The following is a 10,398-nucleotide window of genomic DNA, read 5'->3' as shown; positions in this document are numbered from 1 at the left end:
ATGCACCACTGGTCAATTAAGTTTTTCTTTGTAACACATTAAACACGGGAAATAACATCAGAAATGACCTATGGTATTTCATCATTGTACAGTGAATAAGGAGTCCCAAACAATACTGATCCCCTCGCAGTCCAACATTTGTGAAGGAATGAAGCTACAAGAGCACAAAGTAGGCACTTTGTAAAACATTCTGAAAGGTAACCTCCCTTGACCATACTAAACTCCAACTCATCGGAGATTAACAGGATCTTTCCCTAACTTGAAGGTAGGACAGAGAAATCTCGACACCCAGAGATTTATGACTAACCCAAGTGTTAAGACTGTCGGGAAGTTCCTCAGAAGGTATGGATTTCTCCATCTTCTTAAACTCATGAATGATCCTTTTCTACCCCATCTCAAACATGCTAGATATACGTGAATAATGTGACTAATGTATACTGACAAATACAAAAAAAAAAAAAAACCCAAGCAAGTAACAACTTTTTGTTTAGACCGTTTTGAATTCTACATTATATATTGTACAAAGACAATCATAATAACTTTTTTCCATTTAAAACAGATTTGAATGAACAAAGATAATCACATACTATCATAAAATATCAAACTTATCTTAAACTGTCCACATCAATTAGTTATGTCTGGAATTTCTAATTTCTGCTTTAGTACGTTTTGTTCTGCATGTGCAGTCCGTCTTACCCAATACAGATATCTTGCCTTCACTAGAAGTGTAGACATCTGTCTGATGGAGTAGAAAATATCAACCTACACAGAAGAATTTTAAAGTTGATAAAAAATTCCTCAAGGAATGAAGGTGATACAGTGTTGACCAAGAATGTTCTAGATATGGTCAAAGATGTAGTTGTGGACCCTACAACCCTAAAGTGAAAGCTAGGAGATATTAATGGCCATTTATAATTCGACAGTTTGACAAGGTTTTTCAAAATCCTATATCTTAAACTTTGTTCAGGTAAGCTGCCTTATAAAGAACAATTAACACTATCAAGATTTTTTTTCTTTATTTTTCTCTTTCACTGTACAGCCACAGCCAATAGTCTCTTTACTTGGAGGTGGAGGCAGACATTGATGTACGACTTCCGGACCGGCTACGTTTCCTCTCCTTAGCCTCCTTCATACGCATAGCCAATAATTTAGCATACTCTGCAGCATCTTCACGCTTCTTAGATGCCCTCTTCCTTTTAAGAGCAAGTTTGTGGCGTTTACGCTGAAGAACAACTGGAGTCACAAGTCGTTGGATCTTCGGGGCCTTCGTTTTTGCCTTCTTGCCTATAAATATTAAAGGTTTTTTTTAATCTCCAAATGTTGTTTCAATTTTCTATAGCTTACAGATCAGCATTCATCAACAAGAAATCCCATAGGGATCTTTGCGCTCGCCATTGTTTGGTCTGCATATGTTCTTCAAAAGTTAGATACTTTCCCATCTTTCTATTCATAAATAATTTGTTTTTGCTCCAAGAAATAGGGATGTTAGTAACAACAATAATAATATATACAAGTATATAACAACCTAATCCAAGATGGTTGTCTGTCAGCCAAATTCTTTTGGATCTTGGATAAAGGGAAACATACATATGAAATTTGAGGAAAATGCATCATGTACTTCTAAAGAATTAACATCCAGTTTAGAAATAGTGATAACAAACTTCCTTTGAAAAAATCCAAGATTGCCCCCTGACAGCCATTTTTTTCCCTTATTAGTCCCAGTACTTCTCAAACAAACAAAACAAATTGTTTAAGGATGGATGGATGACTGACCATAGACATGGGTGATTTGAATAGCCAACCATCTGATAATGGTAAGCAAAAAATATATTGATAAACCCAAAATTTGTTAATTCTTGGTGAGTGGCAGATTTTTTTTTTCTTATTTTCTTTTTTATGAGCATCTTAAAAACTTGAATCTAGAAAAATATCATTTCAGTTACAACTGTTGTCATATTAAAAAGGAATACATACGACAGAATCAACAATCGTAGTAATGAAATAACCATATCTTACAACAAAGATATTCAGATATCACGGAAGATTTTGGGGAACCTTGGTTTGAACTTACCCTCTTTCTGGGGAAGTGGACGCCTGACAACATACTGGCGGACATCATCCTCCTTAGTCAAATTGAAAAGCTTCCTGATCTTGCTAGCTCTTTTAGGTCCAAGCCTTCTGGGCACATTGGTATCAGTTAAGCCTGGGATATCCTGTTCACCTACAAGTTTGAGATACATCTAAGTTTTAATGATGAATTATATGTGTGATATTTTGTCATCATTCTGAAACATTTAATACATCACAGTCCTCAGATTTTTCTCTCTTCACAGACCCACTTTGGGTCTCTAAGCGAGCTGGGTATATAGTTGTCGTCATTGAAACTGTGATTGATGTACTTATTCATACTTGTTGAACACACCTCGTCGTCAGATGCTGATTCTAACAACAACATTTTAAACAAGAGTACCACAAAAATATGCCCGTGAATATACAAAACAGCAAAGGGGCATAACTCTTATGTCTGATCAAAACTCTGTTCAGGAAAACACAATTTCATATCATGGTGAATAAGCCTACCAAATTCCATAAAGATCAGCTGAAAAATGATGGAGGAGATCTTCGGACAAGATTTCTATTGTGAAATAAACAAAGGGCCATAACTTTTGTTCAAATCACCAAATCAAAACCCCATTCAGGAAAACACAACTTCATATCATGGTGATTAAGCCTACCAACTTTCATAAAGATCGGCTGAAAAATGTAGGAGATCTCCGGACAAATAAAAGTTGACGCCAGATGGACAGCGCCATACCATAATACGTCCATCTTTCGACAGGCATATAAAAAGTAGCTTCCTAAAATAAACACCATTTTCTATTTTCAGACCATATCTCCCGTTTCTTATAGGGCATCATAACAAAATTTGTACAATTCCATTAGACCACTAACATTCACTGGTTAATAAAAAACTTTTCATTGATTCTGTGAGTCTTCAAAAGAATAATGGATGTTTACCAGCTTGGGCCTGATCCTAATATGTCAAGAACTCTACCCATCTTTACAGGAAAAGTGTACAAGGGTTAGTAAAATTATAGCTTTTTGTAAACTTGTAAAAACCCCATTACCAATGACAATGAAACTAACAGATTCCAATAAATCTATAAGTGTTGGATTTGAAATCAGAATATATCACATTCCTCAGATTTTTCTCTCTTCACAGACCCACTTTGGGTCTCTAAGCGAGCTGGGTATATAGTTGTCATCATTGAAACTGTGATTTATGTACTTATTCATACTTATTGAACACACTTAGTTGTCAGATGCGGATTCTAACAACATCAACAACATTTTAAAAGAGTAGTTTCCTAAAATAAACACCCTTCTCTATGTTCAGACCATATCTTACTTTTCTGATAGGGCTTCATAACTTAAACAAAATTTGTACAATTCCATTAGACCACCAACATACAATGGCAAATAAAAAACTTTTCATTGATTCTGTGGGTCTTCCAAAGAATAATGGCTGTTTACCAACTTGGGCCTGATCCTAATATGTCAAGAACTCTACCCATCTTTACAGGAAAAGTGTACGAGGGTTAGTAAAATGATAGAAGCTTTTTGTAAACTTGTAAAAAGGCATTACCAATGACAACGAAACTAACAGGTTCTAATAAATCTACAAATGTTGGATTTGAAATCAGAATATATCACAGTCCTCAGATTTTTCTCTCTTCACAGACCCACTTTGAGTCTCTAAGCGAGCTGGGTGTATAGTTGTCATCATTGAAACTGTGATTTATGTACTTAATCATACTTATTGAACACACTTAGTTGTCAGATGCTGATTCTAACAACATCAACAACATTTTTAAAGAGTAGCTTCCTAAAATATACACCCTTCTGTATATTCAGACCATATCTTACTTTTCTGATAGGGCTTCATAACTTAAACAAAATTTGTACAATTCCATTAGACCACCAACATTCAATGGCAAATAAAAAAACTTTTCATTGATTCTGTGGGTCTTCCAAAGAATAATGGCTGTTTACAAGCTTGGGCCTGATCCTAATATGTCAAGAACTCTACCCATCTTTACAGGAAAAGTGTACGAGGGTTAGTAAAATTATAGAAGCTTTTTGTAAACTTGTAAAAACGCATTACCAATGACAATGAAACTAACAGGTTCTAATAAATCTACAAATGTTGGATTTGAAATCGGAATATATCACAGTCCTCAGATTTTTCTCTCTTCACAGACCCACTTTGAGTCTCTAAGCGAGCTGGGTATATAGTTGTCATCATTGAAACTGTGAAGTACAATTATACTAACGCACTTGCCTTCCATATAGAAATTCAAGTTTGATTCCCAGAATGGGTATGAAGAGGTGAAGGGTCACTTGCCTGACCAGTTGGCTTTTACCCACAGGTTATACAAGTTCCTTTAACAGTAAGACTCCTTCATGCACTTTCATCCGTGCAAACAAGAGGGGTTATTATCAGTATGAAAACCTTGTTTCGTAACTGTTGTAAAATAAGTGAAGTCTAACATTCAATAAGTGAGGATAGCTTATTATCAGATATCAACACCAACAACCATAAAAGTTTTCAGTGAAGCTTTAAACAATTTACTATTTCCATTTCCCAGTGTTTGGTTCCATCGTTCATACCATCATTCCATTAGGATATCAATACTAAATCCAAAACCGGGAAATATCTTAGTATGACAAATCTGGTGTTTTCTACTGAAAAATTTCTGTTTACCAGGTTGGGCCTAATCCCAATGAATGAAGCTCTTCTGTATAGTTTTCATGGACTTTCTTATATATTTCAATTACTGGATTTCAAACAGGAGTTGTCAGATTTTTCTCTCTTCACAGACTCAATGTGTCTCTAGACAGGCCGGGTATAAAGTTGTCACCATGGTGACTGTGACATTTAAAAGTATTTTTATATTATACATCTATTGGTTGAAAACAGTAGTGAAACATACGTTTCCTTGTAGTAACACACTAATAGATTAGGTATGTTAGATAGTCAGATTTCTTTATATTCACAATTTAAAATGACCATGAGAACATGATACACTAAAATGTAATTATACTCACAATGTCCACAATTGTTTTACAGAAATCAAGATAAAGCTAAGAAATGAATGGTATGTTTTTCAGAATATCAATATCAATGATATTTCTGGACTGGATAATAAAAGAATATTCTGATTAAATTCCATTTTTTTCAAGTAATACCATCAGTTAAAAAAGTGAAATGACCCACAAATAAAAATAGGTATGTTGCTAATGAAAGCAGGACTTGCTTTTGATTAAATAATTTCCTTTGCAACATAGGACAAAAAACCCTATCATACTACCAGGAAAGATGCCCTGAGATTAAGAACATATCAACAACAGTCCTCAGATTTTTCTCTCTTCACAGATCCACTTTGAATCTCTAAGCGAGCTGGGTGTATAGTTGTCATCATTGCGACTGCTGTTTTCAGTTAAATAATCTTAGAATAGGCAACAGATGTACATCATCCAATGACTTCAACAAAATTTAGATATGAACAACGTGTAAATTCTTGAATAATGCCTTTAAATGTACCTTTTTTGACAATGGCCATAGAAAGAACACTAAGGTTGCTGTCTACGATGCAGCCCCTGACAGATTTCCTGCGTCTTTCTCCACTTCTCCTGGGTCTGAAGCAAGAGTGACCCTTGCTCAAAAGGAGACGTACTCTGCCGTTTGTAAGAATTCCCTGTTTCATGGGGAATCCCTGCTTGTCGTTACCTCCTGTTATCCTTAGAATGTAACCCTGTAAAAAAATGCAGTAAAAACTTCATAATACAGAGCTTTTCCTTTCTTTATAAATGTTGTCAATAAACAATTAAAAATTTAGGCAAAATGGGAATTTCCTTCTTGATAAAATGGACTAAATTGAAAAATAATTTATAAAGGAACATGTCATAATTTGATAAAGAGAAGCAGACTATGATATACAAAATTGATACAAATTCTCTTTTGAATAGGGTGGGAAGATTTTTTGGTTTTGAAGAAAGGGCTTGCACTCTCAATGGAGATTTTTACCAGATATATCAGGCAGTCGGATATGGTTTGGTACACAAATTATCAACCCATGGCATATTGTTTTAAACTAAAGTAACAAAATGCTTTTTGAAAATAACCATACAAATAACATATATTCCTGTTCATGATCAAAATGAATATCAAAATTGTGTCTACCTGCAAATCAATGTGTTGAACTGAATGGATTTTACTACCGATGAAGGGAAGGTGTGAACGAATCACTTACTATAGTATTTAACAAAGTATTGATACTATTGTATTGAAGTATTCAAATAATCGAGTCGGGGGCGGAGTTTAGACAACCTGAATAGTTGATCTGACACCCAATTTGTTCCGGTAGGCGGAGTTAATGTACACTATCAGTTACATAACAATTACTAAGTAATCGCTGGGAAAATGTCTGACGACGGCAACAGTACGCAAAATTTACTTCGACGAAATTATGTCCGATACGAACGATATGGGGAATCCTGTTTTTGTACAAGGCGATGTGGTTGTGATGGATAATTGTGGATTCCATCACTATAGACAGGGAGAGCGCATTTTAAGAAATATGCTGAAAGAATATGGCGTGTCCCTGGTTTTTCGGCCGCCTTATTCCCCGGGATACAACGTAACTGAATATGTATTCAATGTCATGAGACAGAGGCTTCGGGCAAATACCCGACTTGTGTCAGAATTTCTGGAACTTGCAGTAGTAAATGCTCTAGATATTCCGCCAAACCAACTTCAAAGTTTTTTCACATGTTGCCGATATGTATAATTTTCGATGGAAAGATAAAAAATAAAATAAAAAATATATGGGACCACAGAATTCCTTTACTTTTTAATGCAGTATGAATTATCGGCATATATCAGGAGGTCCCAGGTAAATCGTAATTCTTTGTTACATATAATAGAGCTTGGGCTTAAACCGAAATATTTTGAGCCAACCCTCCCCCCCCCCTTTCAAAAAAATAAATAAATAAATAAAACTAGTACAGAATGACTATATGACTATATTCACTGTTAAGATGTTATGAATTCTCCGGTCCCAATGATCTAACCTGTTGATATATATTTTGTACGTAAATTAGTTTAGTACTGAGTAACTTTCGTTTTCTCGTTGTACCATCGATGGAAAAGCAAGGTATCATTGGGTGTAGAACGAAACAAATGGGACAACCCAATTAGGTCTGATCTGAAGCCACCTGTGACTTGGACTCTTCCAATTAACCTCTCGCGACAGTCGAGTGTTTGTAAAATGCCGATGTCTGCACAGTATTTTTTCACCTGGCTCCACCCACAATCGATCTAGACTTGGCTCTGCCAATCAGAGAGCTTGTTGCATAAATTTAAGGAATTCGATTGGTGAAGTACTTCAGTACAATACTATCAATACTTTGTTCAGTACTACAGTACTTGAAACGTTCACACCTTCCCTTCATCGGTAGTAAAATCCTGAACACAAGAGTTAAGGGGATTTTGATATTTCAAGTAAAAAAGCAAAAGACCCAGTGCACAATACAGTAAAAAATATCTGCCATCACAGGACCAGTTAGAGTGTAAAAATTTTGAACTGCACAAAGGCATGACATATGCCGATATATCAGAATTAGGCCTTACAACCGATTGATTTGGGATAAATGATAATATAATTGATTGATCCATGCAAGGACATGTGTTATGTCACTAGAGATTTATTTGTGATCACACCGAATATTGAAACAAAAGTGGTGTAAAAGAAGAGATGTTTTTATAGTAGTGTACTCTGGCTATACATGATGATATAATTTCTCTCAAATTTAAGGATATTGCCGACTTGTTTGACTGTTACCTTCCATTCATCTCCCAGATGTTCTGCAGTCACTTCAGTTGCAATGCGTCGGTCATAAAATGGACGCAACTTCCTCTCATCATCAACTTCAATAAGTTTCTGACAGCCAGTGGCCGGATATGAGATATTCAGCTGAAAATAAAAGCATTTAATTTTAATACTTCACACGTTTGGGAAATGGAATATCCGGACATGCATAGGTATGGATATCAAAGACGGTAATACATGTCACATCAGTTACAGGGATACAAGGCAAGCAGGGATTCTATATAGGAGAACGAAGCAATGCACGAGATTTAAATCTAACAGAGCAAGTCAGTTTTACAGTTCATTTATGAATAATTTTACTAACACGATACATATGAATCTGAGTAATAGACAACGCCATGTAACGAAATATAATTTCAACAGACATTGCTATAATAGTAAATTTAAGCGTGAAAACGTATTATAATATCATTGGTACCACATGCATTTATATTGCCCCAGTCGTTCAGTTTTGTTCATCCCCCCCTTCACATCGACGTACTTCAGATCTGTTCATGAGCAAGAAAATCCGATCAATCTAGCAATAACCAGGAAATATCGCATCAAATTTCTCTATGGAATAGCTAAAATAAACATATGAGACAATTTATATCACTTTATTTTTCCTTATCCTAGCTGATATTCTTAGATAATTAAATTGTTTTCACCTTCATGCTGATCGGTACCGATCAGTATGGCTTATACCGGAAGAAAGGACACTAACGATAGTCTCGTTTTCTGACGTTTCCAACGTGACTTCCTGTTATAGGCTGCAAAAGGGGAAAGTGTAAACATAAACACTTGCTAGTCAAACATGCAGCTATGAAACCCGTGAAGGTCACAATGGTATTTATAATGAATTAGATGCAAACTGATAGTTGGTTATCATACATGCATGCTGCTTTGACACATGCGACAAAGGTCGTGTGTAATTTTGGTCGAAGTGCGTAGATAGCATGACATTTAACGCGGGAATTTCAGAATTTGCTAAATCATGTAGTTCTATAAATGAAACTTAAGCAATTCAGGCATGAGCAACCTGCTATAAAATGCCAATTTCCGAGAATGGTCAGTATTAGCGGTGGTAACAACGAACCTAATGACATAGTAAGGTAATCGCAGAGATTGCAAGCACGGGACACGATTTACCTACTCACGGGACACGTATAGACCGAAAATTTGTCTTTAAAATAACACTTTAATGTCAATATTCACATATATAATGCTGTTTAAATATCATGAAAATTTATATCAATACTATTAACAATGTACTGACTTTGATCAGTTCTAAGTATCTACAAAATGAGCACAATCAGTAAGTAAGTATTAATTAATAACATAATCAGGCGTGGATCCAGGATTTGGGGTTTAAAAAGTTATTTTTCATGCATACTAACATATAATGTCCCCAGTTTTTTATTTGAAGTGCCTCAAGGCATATATAAATGTGTGGTGATGGAAGTTCAGTTCATAAGTCCTGCAAATAATGGTCACTGCAAATTTTAGAGAGGGTGGGCACCAGGAGTGCTCTCCTCCCCCTGGATCCATCTTTTGCAATAAAGGTGAATAATAACATTTAATGACCATCTATTGACAGAAATTTGGGTCAAATATATAAAAGTGACTAGGGTTGATACTTTTTTATGTTTATTTATAGGTAAATACTTTTTAGGTGCTGACAAATTAAATTTGTAGGAACTTTGTTTATAAGTTAAATGTATCATTTACTGAGTGTTTGTATTACTGTCTACCTTTAGTGTTTTTTTGCTGGAATGCTCTAAAATTTTAAAGTTGTGTGATCTTATTGGATTATTTATATACTGCTCCATTATTTAGTGTGGAAATGAGAAAAACTTGCTAATTTTGAGAAAAAACTTGTGAAGTCCTTTTTGTTAGTCAAAGTGGATATGCAAGACAATTACCTTGTCTTCAAAAAGTGAACTGCTGGAAGTGTTTTACAAAAAGTGATCAAAACAAAAATCCTGATGCATGTTTTGATCAATCATCTGACCTGATCTATTGCTTTCAGAGTTGATAATTGTCTGCTGCCTGTGAACTTTTCTTTGAAAACACTACACCTGCTTACTCCTGCAGATTGCTACCAAATATGTTCTTAAACATCACTGGTGGCAGGGAATCATTTCTTAAATTTAGATAGTTGATTCAACACCTAGGGACCTTGGAATGAGGTCCAAAAAGAGAAGTTAGACAAGACTTTGCTTCAAAACACTATTCTTCCTTAGTACTCATTCAAATTTTGTCTGAAACATTATTAGGGGTGGGTAATTACCTCTTAAATTCAGAAAGATGATTTGACACCCAGGGACTTAGAAGCAGGGCTTCGAAGGGAAAGTAAGACTTTATTTGGCTTTAAAATGTTACTTTGTAGCTTTCACTAAATTTGGTCTAAAACATTATCAGGGAGTGGCAATGGTATTAAATGTGTGTGAAGTGATCCCGAGATTGT

The 10,398-nt window shown here is 35.2% G+C and overlaps 2 protein-coding genes across 3 annotated transcripts in view; one reads left to right on the top strand and one right to left on the bottom strand.

Moving 5' to 3' along the window:
- Positions 1–1,001: 1,001 nt before the first annotated feature.
- On the bottom strand, positions 1,002–8,640 carry LOC132547480 (small ribosomal subunit protein eS6-like). The gene is made up of 5 exons (XM_060211234.1): positions 8,600–8,640; positions 7,905–8,036; positions 5,606–5,816; positions 2,072–2,221; positions 1,002–1,284 (listed from the first exon to the last, which is right to left on the bottom strand). The coding sequence occupies exons 1-5, from the start codon at positions 8,603–8,605 to the stop codon at positions 1,058–1,060; spliced, it is 726 nt and encodes a 241-aa protein (XP_060067217.1). The 5' UTR covers positions 8,606–8,640; the 3' UTR covers positions 1,002–1,057.
- A 79-nt stretch (positions 8,641–8,719) lies between these two features.
- LOC132547497 (TP53-binding protein 1-like) overlaps positions 8,720–10,398 on the top strand; it is a 39,591-nt gene continuing 37,912 nt past the window's right edge. For both annotated transcript variants that reach the window (XM_060211255.1, XM_060211254.1), the window contains exon 1: positions 8,720–8,777. The gene's annotated coding sequence lies outside the window, so the exon portion shown is untranslated. The remainder of the gene's footprint in view (positions 8,778–10,398) is intronic.

This window comes from Ylistrum balloti, unplaced genomic scaffold (genome assembly GCF_031769215.1).
Source record: "Ylistrum balloti isolate Yb309-2 unplaced genomic scaffold, AGI_CSIRO_Ybal_v1 Utg369958, whole genome shotgun sequence".
Classification (NCBI taxonomy): Eukaryota; Metazoa; Mollusca; class Bivalvia; order Pectinida; family Pectinidae; genus Ylistrum; species Ylistrum balloti.
Note: the sequence above shows the minus strand (reverse complement) of the source record. Positions and strands in the feature narration are given on the sequence as shown.